Source organism: Saccopteryx leptura, chromosome 5, assembly GCF_036850995.1.
Source record: "Saccopteryx leptura isolate mSacLep1 chromosome 5, mSacLep1_pri_phased_curated, whole genome shotgun sequence".
Classification (NCBI taxonomy): domain Eukaryota; kingdom Metazoa; phylum Chordata; class Mammalia; order Chiroptera; family Emballonuridae; genus Saccopteryx; species Saccopteryx leptura.
The window spans coordinates 124856954-124874112 of record NC_089507.1 but is presented as its reverse complement, the minus strand read 5'-3'; the positions used below and the strand labels follow the sequence as shown (position 1 = coordinate 124874112).

The window sequence follows — 17159 nt, the reverse complement described above, 5'->3', positions numbered from 1 at the left end:
AAATCTTTGTATTTGAAAAACTAGGAGCATTTCTGTTTTATTATCTGAATATGAGCTTACACATTTCTAAAAAAACATTTTTTTATCTGTAAATGTAAATGATGCAATAATACCACACCAGAAATGGTTTTCAAGTTAAATGGATTTAGGTACTAGCTCCACAGCTGGAAAACATACTTGTACCAGTTATCTTTAATTGGACTCGGGAGGCAGCAGAGAGTTGTTTATACTTAATCAAAAGCTCTCTCTTAACCAAAAGTGTACACTTTAGTTGTTTTTCAATACTCTTTTGTTCTTTCTTATGACTAAGCCTTAACACACTGGGTGGCCAAGATTAGGAAGACTGTCTGAGATCATGCCGAAAAGCCAAAGCAAAGATTCAAATAATCACTTTTGTGTCATTAAAACAATTCTTAAATTGTATAAACCAGCTAACCACAACTAGTATACTGTTGGCTAAGCATATTTAACTAGCACATATTTACAAAACACTGATGAATATAAAGCACTTAATCATTTAAAAACTTATTTCTACTCATTTTTTATTTTAGGAATATGCTTTATTTACCCCAATATATATAAAATATTATCATCTCAACATGCCATCCTTATGTTAACTGAGATGTTTTATATTCTCTTATTTGTACCAAGTTTTATTACGTTTCCAGCCCATCGCAATTGAGACCAACATACTTCAAGAGCTAATACCCACCTGTGGCCAATGAACAGCGGAGGTCAGTGCTGGTCCTCTAGGCCAGTGGTTTTCAACCATGTGCCACAGAACACTGTGTGCCGTAAGAATTTTTAAAACATGCAATACCTGACTATTTAGTCAAAGGCACTGATCTCTTTTCCCTTAGATGTCAAATATAAAAATGACAACAGCCAACACAATAATAGTCATTGGTGTGAATGCCTTGTCTTGAACAATAAATATATAGGCCATATAACAGAGTTGTATCTTATTGGTCATCATTTTAAGTCATTCCACTTCTAGAAGTACAAAAAAATATACATAAAGAACCACAGTCACTTATGCAGCCACATTTTTAGAACATTGGATATACATTAGAAGTATATCAGTGTACTAGAAACAAAAAGAACTATGAAAGCACGTTCAAAAAATTAATGGAATTCTGACTACCCTCCCATTGTAAACAACAAAAATTTTGGACAAGATAGATAAAATGCATTTATGAGCTGACAAAGTAAGGGATACTTAGACCAAAATTAGGTAAATGTAGTTATGTAAAGATGTATGTACAACACTGAAGTGTGCAGACTGAAGCAAGCCTTCAGTCCACTGCATTGCTCAACCACATAAATTTGAACTCTCATTTACACCTCTGTACAGGGCACAGACAAGAGACATCACCTAGGTCCTCCTCAAACATGGCAATTCTAAGTAAGGTTGAGACATCTAAGGGCCACCTCTACTGTAAGAGCAAACTAGAAGTAACCACCTTGAATTCCATATCCCCTCCCACCTCACTGAAAGTGAAATTGCTTGTCTGGAAACTTGGCTCCAAGTATAGAAAGGGAAAAAAATCTCTTCTGAGTTTTATAAGCACAAGATGGCCCACACAGTTTTGTGGCCCAAATTCATACATCCGGGTGGTCTAAAATACCTCAAGCTGAGAATGAGATTAAAGTGGTCACAGATCCAGGAGTCTCACAAAGAAAAACATAAATATTCTCTACTATAACACACTTCCATTCCAAGCCTCAAAAAATTCCTGCAAAAATGTAAATTTTCAAAAATGGTAAAACCCAAAAATGAAAGACATATCATGAGTGACAGCCAATATCAGACACTCAAAGGTAGAAGTTATGAAAATTGTGAAATAGAATATAAATCAAGACTATTTAAATATGTTTAGAGAAATAACCACACTGAAATTATGATCACAGAAGAGCCATAAACACAAAACCTAAATAACTAAGTATAAAGTGTCAAATAGAATTCCTAGTCTTAAAAACATATCATTTTAAAAACTCAGTAAAAAAATGGATAAAATAGCAATGAAATATATATTGGGGTTTAAAATATAGGACTAAAATATAGGGCAGCAATAAGGTATATATTATTAAGCTTTTAATCCAACAAATTTTTTACTTTAAGTGAAATAGACTACGCCTTGGAAAAATATTTCACTATATCTGACTCAGAAGGAATAGAAAATCCAAATAGTCTTATAATCTTTAAGGAAATTAAGTAAACCCAAAATATTTCAATCAATCCATCTCCTCAGGCCCAGCTGGTTCCTCTGGCAGTTCTAAATATTTAAGAAAGAAAAATTTCAGACCTTATCTAAATATTCCTAGGAAAGAAAATGAGCACAATATTCCAAACTCATTTTTTGAAGCTGCCATAACCCTAATACCAATCCCAACAAGGCAGCAAAAATAAATAAAGGAAGAAAGGAAGAAAGAAAGAGAGGGAGAGAGGGAGAGAGGGAGAGAGGGAGGGAGGGAGGGAGGGAGGGAGGGAGGAAGGAAGAGAGGGAGGGAGAGAGGGAGGGAGGGAGGGAGGGAGGGAGGGAGGAAGGAAGGAAGGAAGGAAGGAAGGAAGGAAGGAAGGAAGGAAGGAAGGAAGGAAGGGGAAAGGGAAGAGGAAGGGAAGGAAGAAAGAAAAGAAAAGGAAAGGAAAGGAAAAAGAGAAAGAAAGAAAAGTACAGGTCACCTCATCAATGAATGTAGATTTAAAATATCCTAAGCAAAATATTAACACACTAAGTTCAATAACAAATAATAGAATAAGACATATCATGACCAAGTTGGGCTTATACAAAAAAAGGTTGATTTAACAGTAAAAAATCAATTATCAATAATTTCAGCACATTATTAGTTATGAATAAGTTAAAGGGAAAATCATATGGCCTCTCAGTAGATGCATAAAACTCACATTTATAAAATTGAAATGCATTCATGATTATTTTTTAAAAAGCCTCTTAGCAAAAGAAATAGCCGGAGAGTATCTACAGCAAGTATGAAGCGTGACAGTGAAATATTGTATTCATTCCCTGTGGGATGAGATATAAAATAAGTAGGCTTGCTGTCATCACTTTTGTAAAATTGCTGATATTTGACTTTTTTTGGCTCCAAAAATGTCAATTTCATGTGATGCAACATAATAAAAAATGATAATGATTACAGATAGCTAAGGGCACTTTATCCTATCTGAAATCTTTAGTCAGGATACAGAAAGCTACACACCTAAATACTAAGATAAGATATTAATGAACAGAAAAAGATAGCAATACCAGGGAGTGTCATCGATGTGTGAAAGTGTCTGTTTATTTAACAAATGCTAACATTGCACATATCATGTACCAGACTCTCTTTAAGTGCTTCACAAAGATCAATTCACTTCATCCTTAGAACAGGCCTAGGAGGCAGGTACTTTTGTGATCCTCATTTGACAGATAAGGAAACAGAAGCAGAGCTGTTCAGTACTTTGCCTGAGGTCACATGGCAGGCACTTAAGCGGTAGAATGAGGATTTGAACCCAAGCAGTCTGACTCTCATTTATCTAAAACATACACTATGTTAACTCTCAACCACAATGCTATACTCTGTTGCCAGAACCATTAGAAAAGTAATCTATCCAACAAATGTATTTAAGAAATCGCTGACTGATGTGTGTGCCAGATATCTTTTGCTGCATGACACATCTCCCAAAATTTACCAGTGTAAAACAACAACTACGTATTATGCTCACAAACTTTGTGGGTCAAGGAATTAAGACAGGTTCAGCGGAAGGCTTATCTCTGCTCCATAATGACTGGGTGGGAAGAACAAATGGCTGAAGGTTGGATGATTCAATTAGGCTCGGTTGGACCTGTGGGCCAAGCACCCCATGTAGACCCTCAGAATAGCCAGGGGTCTCACACTATGGCAGCTGGAATCAGAGAGGAAAATCCAGAGGGCAAACATTCCAAAAGTATGAGGATGTAGTTGTGAGGCTTTTTTGAATCTGGCCTTCAAAGTTGTGCATTGTCACTTTCTCCACATTCCATGCTTATGAGCATGTCATCGGGTCCAGCCCTGATTCAGGGGATGGGAATTATGCTCTACCTCTGGTCAGGTATGAGCAAAGGGAACACTGAAGAGGAACAGGTGCATGGGAGACAGTGACAATGCCACTTTAGGAAAACAACTGGGCGCAGACTCAGAGATTGTTGACCGAGCAATCAGTCCTAGGATAGATATTTTCAGCTGTAAGTAACTGAAGAGCTGACAGTGGCTTAAACACTTGGGGGTTATTATCTCATGAGATAAAAGGGCCAGAGGCAGGGCAAGTCCAAAGTTACTTCAGTTGCTTAGTGATGTCATCAATGACCCCAGTGCTTTCTACCTTTCCACTGTGCCACCCTCAGCACATCCAAAGTGTCTCAGTCCTTGGTTTTAGCTTGGCTGCACTAAGTTCTAGCATAGGAAGAAGACACAATAAGGTCAAGCAAAGAAAAGGAAGGGTATTTCTTTCCATGAGTCTCTTTTAACTAGACAGAACAACCTGCTCCCCAAATGTCACAGCCCACTTAACTTTAGGTCCCATTGGTCAGGGACCTGACCTTGCCCACTCCTATGACATACTGAAAAGGAAGCTGCAAAAGAAAGAATCTAGCATTTTGGCTTATAGAGTAAGAAGGGCTTCTGCTAATTAAAAAGAGGGGAAGGAGAATGATTGTTGAGTGACTGGCATCTGCCACAAGTATATTTTGCAATACTTAGCTGATTGCTAATTATGTTCCAGGCAGAGTGCTAAGAGGCAGGGCACAGAGATTAGTAACACAAACAATGTCCTGGCCCTGCTAAGGCTTACAGTCTGATTCTGAACAGAGACATGGAACTATGTAATTAAACACAAATAAGTTAACTGCTATGAAAAGAGGTATGCAATCAATTCACAATTTGCATAAATAAAAAATATTTCTTTATGGACACATACTGAAATGAAAAAAAAAGATTAATAATTACTAAAAGAAGTACAAGCTATTTACTAAGCCTGAAAAGTAATCATTGAAAACTATGAATTTTTCTAATATTTAGGAGAGTAAAGCACTACCCTGGCATATAGAAGCATCCTCATCATTAGAAAAGTTACTTTTGCCCTGACTGGTTGGCTCAATGGTAGAGCATCCACTCAGCATGTGGAAGTTCTAGGTTTGATTTCCAGTCAGGGCACATAGGAGAAGTGACCATCTGCTTCTTCTCCCCTCCCCTCCCCTCCCCTCCCCTCCCCTCCCCTCCTCTCCGGGCACATAGGAGAAGTGACCATCTTCTCCTCCTCCTCTCCTCTCCCCTCCCCTCCCCTCCCCTCCCCTCCCCTCCCATCCCCTCCTCTCCTCTCCTCTCCTCTCCTCTCCTCTCCTCTCCTCTCCTCTCCTCTCCTCTCCTCTCCGGGCACATAGGAGAAGTGACCATCTTCTCCTCCTCCCCTCCTCTCTTCTCCTCTCCTCTCCTCTCCTCTCCGGGCACATAGGAGAAGTGACCATCTTCTCCTCCTCCCCTCCTCTCTTCTCCTCTCCTCTCCTCTCCTCTCCTCTCCTCTCCTCTCCTCTCCTCTCCTCTCCTCTCCAGGCACATAGGAGAAGTGACCATCCTCTCCTCTCCTCTCCTCTCCTCTCCTCTCCGGGCACATAGGAGAAGTGACCATCTTCTCCTCCTCCTCTCCTCTCCTCTCCTCTCTGGGCACATAGGAGAAGTGACCATCTTCTCCTCTCCTCTCCTCTCCGGGCACATAGGAGAAGTGACCATCTTCTCCTCCTCCTCTCCTCTCCTTTCCTCTCCTCTCCTCTCCTCTCCAGGCACATAGGAGAAGTGACCATCTTCTCCTCCTCTCCTCTCCTCTCCTCTCTCCTCTCCTCTCCTCTCCTCTCCTCTCCTCTCCTCTCCTCTCCGGGCACATAGGAGAAGTGACCATCTTCTCCTCTCCTCTCTTCTCCTCTCCTCTCCTCTCCGGGCACATAGGAGAAGTGACCATCTTCTCCTGTCCTCTCCTCTCCTCTCCCCTCTCCTCCCCTCCCCTCTCCTCCCCTCCCCTCCCCTCCTCTCCGGGCACATAGGAGAAGTGACCATCTTCTCCCCCTCCCCTCCTCTCCTCTCCTCTCCTCTCCTCTCCTCTCCTCTCCTCTCTTCTCTTCTCCTCTCCGGGCACATAGGAGAAGTGACCATCTTCTCCTCCTCCTCTCCTCTCCTCTCCTCTCCTCTTCTCTCCTCTCTGGGCACATAGGAGAAGTGACCATCTTCTCCTCCTCCTCTCCTCTCCTCTCCTCTCCTCTCCTCTCCTCTCCTCTCCGGGCACATAGGAGAAGTGACCATGTTCTCCTCCTCCTCTCCTCTCCTCTCCTCTCTGGGCACATAGGAGAAGTGACCATCTTCTCCTCCTCCTCTCCTCTCCTCTCCTCTCCTCTCCTCTCCTCTCCTCTCCCCTCCTCTCCTCTCCGGGCACATAGGAGAAGTGACCATCTTCTCCTCCTCTCCTCTCCTCTCCTCTCCTCTCCAGGCACATAGGAGAAGTGACCATCTTCTCCTCCTCTCCTCTCCTCTCCTCTCCTCTCCTCTCCTCTCCTCTCCTCTCCTCTCCTCTCCTCTCCAGGCACATAGGAGAAGTGACCATCTTCCCCTCTCCCTCTCCCTCTCCTCTCCCTTCCCCTTCTCTCTTTCTCTCTCTCTTCTCCTCCTGTAGCCATGGCTCAATTGATTTGAGCACATTGGCCCCGGCACTAAGGATGGCTTCATGGAGCCTCTCCCTCAGGCATTAAAACTAGCTCAGTTGCAAGCATGGCCCCACATGGGCAGATCATCGGCCCCAGGGGTTGCTGGGTGGATCCTAGTCAGGGTGCATGTGGGAGTCTGTCTTTCTATCTATCCTCCTCTCACTAGTAATAAAGAGAGAGAGAGAGAGAAAGAAAAGTTATTCCACTGAGAGTCAGAGGCTGTTCACTGGGATTTACTATGGACTGTTCTTCCTCTATCCAACTGCATGCTCACCAAGCAAACTATTATTTCATCACCTGCCCAGGTGCTTTGGATACTAGATTGAAATTCCCCAGTCTCTGGAAAGTTATATTAGCCACCATAAACTATATTTTGTTAAATTTAATGTGAGCATGGACAATCTTAGTCCTAATCCCTCTTCAGAGATCTAAAAATTAAGAAAACAGATATTCAAAGGTAAAGACTATGGATGACAAAAGGGATTCTATGGAAAGTAACCTCACAGAGTGATTTGATCATAAATTCCTAACCTGGAAGTCATGGTGAGCAGTCACACAACAGGCATATGACTTTTTAGTCAGAGGCAGATTTAGTGGCGGGCACACCAGGTGTGTACCCTGGGCCCCGACTTCTGAAGGGCCCTGAAAACCCCAACTTTACACTTTTTTCGAATGAAACCAAGTTTGGTTTCATATGTACAATTTTAACATTAATAGTACATAATATTTTTTATTTATTTAAAAATATGGTTAACATGTATTTTTATTTTCCCTCTCTCTCTTTTTTTAAGGGGGCCAATATTTTCTTCTGTGCCAGGGACCTCAATTGACCTTAATCCGCCTCTGTTTTTAGTGAAAGGTTTATCTTTGCCTTAAGCAAGCTTTGTTCATTGTTTCTGTGCATCAGGTTAACACACCTTTGAAATAAGCTGTAACCACCCTTAGGGGATCACGGAATCTAGATAACTACCCTGTAACCCAATCCCCACCTTGCTATCTCTCACATTCATGTAATATTCCTTACATCCTCCCCTTAATTTTAAACACATAAAAGAAGCTGAAAAACTGTTGTTCTGCAGAGCATTTGAGATCTTGCTCCCTGACATATGTCATCACTTTTTCTCAAATAAACTCATAAAAATCATCTACAGGTCTGAGCATGTTTATGTTAACATAACACAGGCTGGGAAGCCCTAGTGATCCCCATCCTGAGCACTCCCAAGGTAAAAGCCGGCCTTGCCCAGGCAGCACTGGAAACCCACCTTGTACATTCCTCTAATAGCAGCTATGGCATCTGCCAGCTGCTGATTGTAGCATTTTCTCATGTTGTCCTCATTCTGCGAACCAAAAATAAGTACAGTGAGCACCAGAATGTATGTCCGAAAACAATTCTCATACCTATTAGTGAGGAATTCCATGTAAAACCATTCAAATCATCATAACCTCTTAAAACCTCCATTTAAGAGTAATTTCTCCTATGCTACAGCCATTATAACACATTCTGTTTTTACTTACACTTAACCAAAAGCAATAGAGTCCAAATGGATAAAATAAATACAATTTGAAGATTTTATTTCATTTTACATATCAAAGTCTTTTTAGTGTCTTCTTAGAACTGATTTTTAAAAGTGGTAAAATCTATTTTCAATTCATACCCTCTTCTAGTCCTTCTAATTTTTGAATGGGATATGCTCATAAACTACTTATTTTCTGATTAACCCAATCATTTAACCACATCTGTTTAGTAGACAATGAAGGATAGTGTACGTATTTAGGAAAAGACACCAATGCTGATTCTAGCATAGAGTGTACACAGTGGGTCTATATTCAGACAGAACTGGGTTTCAGTATTATGCCATTCACTGTCTGTCTACCCTTACACTACTTTCTTAACCTTGGCAGCTCAGTTTCCGTGTTTGTAATTTGTAGATCAGGGATAACAGCACTTACATTTTAGGACTGGTAAGGGACTTACGTAGGAAATGCATTCAAAAGGCTTAACATGGTACATAGAATGGCATGGTCAACAACAGGTGGAGATGGGTTTTTTATTTTATAACAGAGAAATAAGAGTGATGTTTATTCATAATGACAGATAAATATGACCAACGATTTTAAGAAATTCCTTAAAGTAGTTAAGTTTTCATGTCTTTGGCACCAAAAGAGCCATTAAAGCACAAATAAGATCAGATAAAATTGTGGCTAAGAGACAGATTTCAAGCACTTGGCCTAGAACCTAAACTTGGCAGTTTCAAACTGATGATTTTGATCAAGTTAATTAAGATTTCTGTGCCTGCCCTGGCCGGTTGGCTCAGCGGTAGAGCGTCGGCCTAGCGTGCGGAGGACCCGGGTTCGATTCCCGGCCAGGGCACATAGGAGAAGCGCCCATTTGCTTCTCCACCCCTCCGCCGCGCTTTCCTCTCTGTCTCTCTCTTCCCCTCCCGCAGCCAAGGCTCCATTGGAGCAAAGATGGCCCGGGCGCTGGGCATGGCTCTGTGGCCTCTGCCTCAGGCGCTAGAGTGGCTCTGGTCGCAATATGGCGACGCCCAGGATGGGCAGAGCATCGCCCCCTGGGGGGCAGAGCACCGCCCCTGGTGGGCGTGCCGGGTGGATCCCGGTCGGGCGCATGCGGGAGTCTGTCTGACTGTCTATCCCCGTTTCCAGCTTCAGAAAAATGAAAAAAAAAAAAAAAAAAAAAAAAAAAAAGATTTCTGTGCCTTGGTTCCCTCATTTATAAAAGGAGAATAATAATGGTACCTACTTAAAAAAATAATGGTACCTACTTCATAAGGTTAGTGTGAGGAGTAAATAAATTTGTATACAGAGTACTTAGAAAAGTTCCTGACACATAGTAAAACTATATATATTATATGGCTATATGTAGCCCTATGTAGGTATTATATGGAACACAATATATGCAAATTAAATTGCCCTCAAAGTTGCTAAGTTCAAAACTGTAGTAAATACATATCTAAGCACAAGATCAATCTACACACAAAATGAAGGAAATGAGAGAACTTCTACCTGTTGATAATGTCTTTCAATTGTTAGAATCCTGTCATGTAGAATAGTAAAGAGATTCAAAGACTCTTCTTTAAGACGGTCCTCAAACTTGAATTGAATCAATTCTTTCAAGAACCCAAAATCTAGCTGAAAGGATTTAATAATCTAAAAAACAAACAAACAAACGTTACTGTAGATAGTAAGGATTCTTTGTGTTAAGATTGCAACACCATGCCTGGATCTGGGAATTTGGTACATGGTCAGGGGATTATCCAGCCTTTTAAGATTACCTGTCAAATATTGTGTATATTGGGAACTCCAATCAATCTGCTAAAGGAATCTAAGCTAATGAAATGTGGGAGACGAGGTTCCTAACAATTTACTCTCAGATGAAATAAAATGTGTATGTTAACTATGACCCTTATACCTCAAAAGTTATGGGGTTTTTATTAAGTATAGTTTAAAAGATGTGAATTTCAAATCAGAAAAGGTGGGCAAAATTGGCATTTGTTATGAATCTACTAGCCAATCACTTAAATATATAATCAGCATGTTGACTAATTACCATTTGTGATTATCAAAACACAATGTATTTTTGTTTCCCACCATCCATTTAAAATGTATTCTTAAGTAATCTGACCATGCCCTGAATGAAAACTTCAAGCAATTCCATGACTTCTCCTTCATTCTTGGGTACAGAAAGTCTACTGTCTCAAAGCAACATCTGGAATATGACTGCTGTGAGTTAATATGACCACTTCCAACTACATTCATAGGTAAGACTTCTCTCTGTACTCTAATCTAAGGGCAGTAGTTGGCAGCTGCCTGTCTTTAAGGGAAAGAGTGTGAGTCACTTTTGAGCTCTCTCCTCTCTCACCTCTCCTCCCACACTCCAGTCACTGTGTCTCCAACATGGACTAGGCAGAAGGGATGAAGGAGCATGGTTGTTTCTTCCTGTTGGGGGGCTTCCCCCAGAACTGGTAGGTCAAGAGAAATAACTCTTCTTCCCTTGGGAACAGACATAGCTTCTCTAGAGGTTCCCATTATCAGGACCCTCTCTCTTGACAGGAACCTTTCTCCTGTGGATGTGTAGTGAACTAAGCAGATGCTTCTCTACTTCGGCAATGATTGCTACTCCTTAGCTCCTATGAATCAGTTCTCCTTTTCCTTCTTCCTGATATTGGGGGTCCTCTGTCCTTTTAGATCACTCTACTGGATAGGGCCCAGAATGACCCCACATTGGCGCGTGGTCTATGAGTGTCCTCACCTCACATGTCCCTCACCTCAACCACACAAGTGTAGACTGATCCTACCTTAGCTACTTTGTCTTTTTGTCACAGCCCACTTTAGCTTCCTTACACATGGTCCAATCACCAGACCTCTGTGTCTTTCAAGTTTCAGAGAAGCTAGCTGCCTTACTAGCTGTCAGTTGAGGAAGATCACTTCCGTTTCCTCTTCCCCACAATGAGCATGGCAATAGTGCTTTCTAATGAAACTGCTTCAGCAATTTTTTCTCTTCACTTCCTGGCCCCCCCACTTCTTTATCACCCTTGATCTGATTCAAGTGGTCTGATACGCAAGATGCCCTTTGCAAATTCCACTCACTTTGGAAGTTGGTACCTGGTATATTAGCATCCTAGGAAGAATCTCATTTTAGTATCCTCATACTCTGTGCAAGGTTTTATTTTGCTGGTTAGGATATCAAGACTTTGAGAGGTCAAGTGACTAAACTAGTCTTACATTATGTGGTCAGAAAGTGGAAGGCTCAGATTTGAGTAGACGTTGATTCATATTCCTTTCTCTTTATATCATGCTATCAACACATAAAAGATTCTTTGTTGAGAAATCATTAAAAAATATATCCTAGAGTAAGTGAAGTTTTAAAAAACTCCTTAAATTGCATGAACAAGCGGAGGTGACTTTGCCTTTAGAAGAACCAGCCCCATGTGGCCTGGTTGTCTGAAGAAGGCAGGCCTGGGGGTCCTGGTGTGATCAAGCAAACTCCTGCTGGACCACAGACTTCAACAGATACTATACACTCTACAGACTCTGACCAAAGTACAACCAACAACTGAAAGAGAATAAAAAGGAAGGGAGGGAGGGGACGAGGGGAGAGGTAAGAAGGGAGAGGAGGAGGAAGTGGTAGTGCATGTGAACTGTGTCTTTAAGCTGCCACGTAACATTTCCATCTACATCCTACTCACAGAACTTAATAACTGGACATCCTTAGTTGCAAGGGAATAGTTATACAACTATCCTGAAGGCATTTATTTAAAAAGACAAAAAATTGGCAATTATGTAGGAAAAGAGACAGCCTCAGAAGTTACCAGTGGGAGTGTAAATTGGTTCAATCCCTATGCTGGGCAATTTGGCAGTATCCTTCCAAATGATTACTGCATACATCTATTGATTCAGAAATTCCATTTTTCAGGATTTACATCATAAATTTATTGGCATATGAGTATGCACAGAATTATCAGAGTAAATGATTTGAAACCACTAAAATGTCCATCAACAGAGGGATAGCTAAACAAATGATACACAATTTTTGATATGATGTACTTATGAACTGGATGAGGAAATCCTATTACCAATACAAAATGATTTTCAGGTGCTATTGTCAAGTAAAAAAACAGAAGCAAAATATTTAAGAGTATTTATAGTAGTAACATACTACCCTGTGTGACAGTTTTAGTGACTAGGGATTTTAATAATAACTCTTGATATCTAATATGTATGAAATGTTCTGTTTCTTGACAATCAAACAATGCCCAAAGGAACTATTTGACAAAGCCATATGTTGTATTTGTTACATTATTCTCTATATTCTACAATTTAAAAAAACGTATTGTACATAGAAAATGTTCACAGATATCAAAAGAATTCCAAAGAGAGTTATAAAACACCTCACTAAACAACACATATAAGCACAACATAAATATGACATACATAAAAGTAGTGGTTCATATTGATAATTTTTAAAAGCACAACTGTCATTCAATTCAGTTTGCAAAAGATGCTAGTGTTTTAAAATATTTTAATATTTGCAATTTTGTCAAGGAAAAAGACATAAAGGCAATTAATACTTTAAAAATTAACTCAGAAGACTCAAATTAATCTAGACTTACCTGCACTAGCTTTTGTGTAGATGAGCTTAACTCTTTCAATGGAAAAATTTCACTGGGCTCAGTTTGAGTAGCATGGTCTGTGCTGAAAAAACCAACTTTCAAGTCATCTGATATGGTAAGTCTGAAAAAAAGAGAGATTAAATGTGCTTTATGTAATAGATATTTCCTTGAAAATATATGTTAGTGAGTATATTTCTGTGTAAGTTACATTATATTTTAAAGGTTCTAAGGGCACGCTCTCCCTCCCAGGAGCACACCCATGCCTCCTCTGACAGGCATTCCTCCTGAACTCAGAGGGACCACATAAGACTCCCAACCAGGGGAGCACAGGGCAGCAGCCGCTCGTCTGGGGCTAGTCTCCAAGGCCCCGGAACTTGTCTCCAAGGCCTCATTTTTCCCTGACTTTCCAGTGAGCTGACAGGAACCTCAGCGTGGCTCATTTCTTTCCTATAACATTTCTAAAAAGCCAAAGCAGCCCCGCCTAGGCTCTCCTGCTGTTTCTTCTTTCCTAACCCTTCCTGTTTCACTGTCCCCAGCAGTAACAAACATACTCTCAAAATAAAAAATAGTAAGTACATGAAGATTCAGTGAGGAAACCTCTGCTCTGGGTTTTCACCAGCACTCTACTAATTTATCCAATTCCCTGGACTGTGGCATTTTGCTTCATTGATATTCATTTCCACTTTATGAGATATGATCAATTTATGAGCCTCTTTTTAATATCTTATCTACTGGCTTATATGTGTTACCGCTTAAAACCATTATGGGCCCTGGCCGGTTGGCTCAGCGGTAGAGCGTCGGCCTAGCGTGCGGAGGACCCGGGTTCGATTCCCGGCCAGGGCACACAGGAGAAGCGCCCATTTGCTTCTCCACCCCTCCGCCACGCTTTCCTCCCTGTCTCTCTCTTCCCCTCCCGCAGCCGAGGCTCCATTGGAGCAAAGATGGCCCGGGCGCTGGGGATGGCTCTGTGGCCTCTGCCTCAGGCGCTGGAGTGGCTCTGGTCGCAACATGGCGACGCCCAGGATGGGCAGAGCATCGCCCCCTGGTGGGCAGAGCATCGCCCCTGGTGGGCGTGCCGGGTGGATCCCGGTCGGGCGCATGCGGGAGTCTGTCTGACTGTCTCTCCCTGTTTCCAGCTTCAGAAAAAAATGAAAAAACAAACAAACAAACAAACAAACAAACAAAAAACCATTATGAATTATGCACAGGCATATCAAGCAAAAGTTCTTTAATATAGTGGTTCTCAAAGTGTGGTCTGAGGACTCCTGGGGTTCCAAAACACTCAGGCAATCCACAAGGTCAAAATCATTTTCATAATAAAATTAAGATTTCTCCTAAGTGGCCAGTAAGGTCTTCCAGAGGCTACAGGTTATATGACTGCACTGCAGACTGAATAAGATTCAGCTAGTTTTTCATTAAGCCAGGCATTCAAAAGACTTGCAAAAATGTTAAAAAAAAAGATGCTAGTTTCTTAAAAGTTTATTTTTAAAATAGTTTGTTTTTCTTTAAAATGTTACTTATATTAACACAGAATTGATTTATCATTATATTAAATGAATTTCTTCTTTTATAGGTCTAATATGATAACTATGAGTATACAGACATAAACTAAAGCTCTTTGAGGTTCTTAATAATTTTTAAGACCGTTAAAAGGTCCTAAAACCGCCCTGGCCAGTTGGCTCAGCAGTAGAGCGTTGGCCTGGCGCGCGGGAGACCCGGGTTCGATTCCCGGCCAGGGCACATAGGAGAAGCACCCATTTGCTTCTCCACCCCCCCTCCCCTCCTTCCTCTCTGTCTCTCTCTTCCTCTCCCGCAGCCAAGGCTCCATTGGAGCAAAGATGGCCCGGGCGCTGGGGATGGCTCCTTGGCCTCTGCCCCAGGCGCTAGAGTGGCTCTGGTCACGGCAGAGCGACGCCCCGGAGGGGCAGAGCATCATCGCCCCCTGGTGGGCAGAGCATCGCCCCTGGTGGGTGTGCCAGGTGGATCCCGGTTGGGCGCATGCGGGAGTCTGTCTGACTGTCTCTCCCCGTTTCCAGCTTCAGAAAAAAAAACAAAAAAAAAACCAAAAAAAAAAAAGGTCCTGAAACCAAAATCTGTGGGAACTACTTCTTTGCGAAGATCATGTAAATGTATGGTATTTGATTTTCAAACGTAATTTTTTAAAAATTGATTTTAGAGAGAGAATGGGAGAGGAAGAAAGAGAGAGAGAGAGAGAGAGAGAAAGAAAGAAAGAAAGATCTATTTGTTATTCCACTTATTTATGCATTCATTGGTTGATTCTTGTATGTGCCCTGACTGGGGATCTAACCACAACCTTGGCAATCAGGATGATGCTCTAACCAACTGAGCCACCTATTCAGGGCCAACTTCAATCCTTGAAAAATCTGAGCAGGCCAGGACCATGTATTTGTAAACTCTTCCCATAACCTTTAATGACAGGCCTTTCACACAGTAACAAGAAAGCCAATATTCTGGATGTAGCCTTCCTTTCTGAGGTTGATCAAACTTACCACAATTATTGGTTTCTAAAATATCAGCTAAAAAAAGAAAGCCATGAAGGCCCAAGTTGAATTGCCAGACTTTTCAGTGCCAGCTCTGAAGACAGAGTGTTTGTGCTACTGTCCTTTACAAGGGTTCGAGGGGAGAGGATCCCTCTGTGACTCTGGAATTGCCACATGTGGAAATGATGCCAAGAACTGCCACAGTCATTTGGTGACCACAGGGGAGTCCAGGCAGAGGGGCAAACCCAGGACATAGATAATGAGCTTTTCAAAAGATGAAAATAATTTTGACTAATGACTTTGTTAGTTATTGACTCAACTAGCTCTGAAACCTGTCACATACTTCTGATCTTCTTGTAATGTCTTCTATAAATGTACCTGCACCTGGTGAGAGTTTTTGTCACCCATAGCTGAAAGCACTCTAGCCGATATTTTAGCTATGTTATGTTACATAATCACTTAACATTTTTGTGCCTTAGTTTTCTCTTACGAAAATAAAAGTGCCTATTTCATAGAGTTATTAGAAGGACTAGTGTGCTAACACTTAGGGGTACTCTGAATGGTGTATGTCACATAGTAAGCCCTTAAGCAATGTTAGCATTATTGATACTGTGGTGGTATTGGTTCTGACTATCACAACTATGTTTTAAAATATCATAATTTTTTCATCATGTTTGAAGAAAACTATTAAAGCATAAGCAGTGTTCAACTAAGATAGGTTACTTAAATTTTAAAACCTTTTTAATATTAAGAATAGATATTTGCAATTAATCCCACTAAATTTTCAATTAATCTTTCACATGCATTGTTAGGTAGGATAAACAGTTATCAGGGCAGCAAAAGGGGAAAGGGAACAGAAGTAAGTTTATCTCACCCACTGAAGGAGGGAGTCAGCAGTCTTAAGATCTGCCAGAACAAACCTGCTAGATGTTCAAATGGCCTTGAAACACTGTTAGTCCCAATATCAGGGAAGGGGAGCCTTGAAACCCTATACATTAGTTCCAATAACGGGGAAAGAAAGTGTTGAAGCTAAGCATATGTGACTCCTTAGACCCTCAAAGGCAGGCTGCCCAGACTAGCTGAGTTGCCTGCTTGTGCCTTGTGCTAAGTATAGAGCTTTGCTTAATAAACTTGATTGCTTTGCTTGAATGCCCTGTCTCTCCCGTGAATTCTTTCTTGCAAACATGACAAGAACCAAGGAGGGAGAAGCCCCATGGACTTGGGTCTTCCCCAGTGACAACACCAAATACATTGATCACAAACCTCATCAGCAGTCTGTACTGTCTGGGTGGGGAGGGAGCATCAGTACTGTACACCTTCATTTCAATTAAAAATTTTATAGTGTTTTCCCACAGAAGACTGTATTTTAGATTTGGTTTAATTCATTGCAGGAGCCTATATTTTTCTCACAAACACAGTACTGTTAGGAGAGGAAATCTTGGGCCTGAGTGTCTCTGCATGTTCTGGGCATGCCAAGAGTGGAAAGCCCTGACCAAGCTTTCTGCAAGCCATTCTCCAGAGCTGTGTTTGCAGTGAGCACCTGTGGAGGAGGAGGTGATGATTCCTCCTGCCAAAACGGAACGGCTATGGTGGCAAAGATGGAGTTCAACAACATGGTCTTCCCCTTACCAGGGCAGGCCTGGCTGAAGCAAGCACTCAACTCAGTGCCTGATCAGCATAGATCAGTCCTGAGTCCCCAGTCCAGTATTCACCGACAAGTGGATAGAGCCAGCCACCTGGTGGCAGGTTGATAACATTGACCCTCTGATACAGACATATTCTGGGTGTGGATTTGCATTCTCTGA

At 41.5% G+C, this 17159-nt stretch overlaps 1 protein-coding gene across 1 annotated transcript in view; it reads right to left on the bottom strand.

Annotated features, from left to right (window-relative positions):
• C5H10orf67 (chromosome 5 C10orf67 homolog) overlaps nucleotides 1-16676 on the bottom strand; it is a 135257-nt gene extending 118581 nt beyond the window's left edge. Inside the window, exons 1-4 of the mRNA XM_066386560.1 lie at nucleotides 16618-16676; nucleotides 12854-12974; nucleotides 9747-9890; nucleotides 7985-8059 (exon numbers count right to left, since the gene is read on the bottom strand). Coding sequence (XP_066242657.1) covers nucleotides 7985-8059; nucleotides 9747-9890; nucleotides 12854-12974; nucleotides 16618-16676 — 399 coding nt within the window. The remainder of the gene's footprint in view (nucleotides 1-7984; nucleotides 8060-9746; nucleotides 9891-12853; nucleotides 12975-16617) is intronic.
• Nucleotides 16677-17159: the final 483 nt, after the last annotated feature.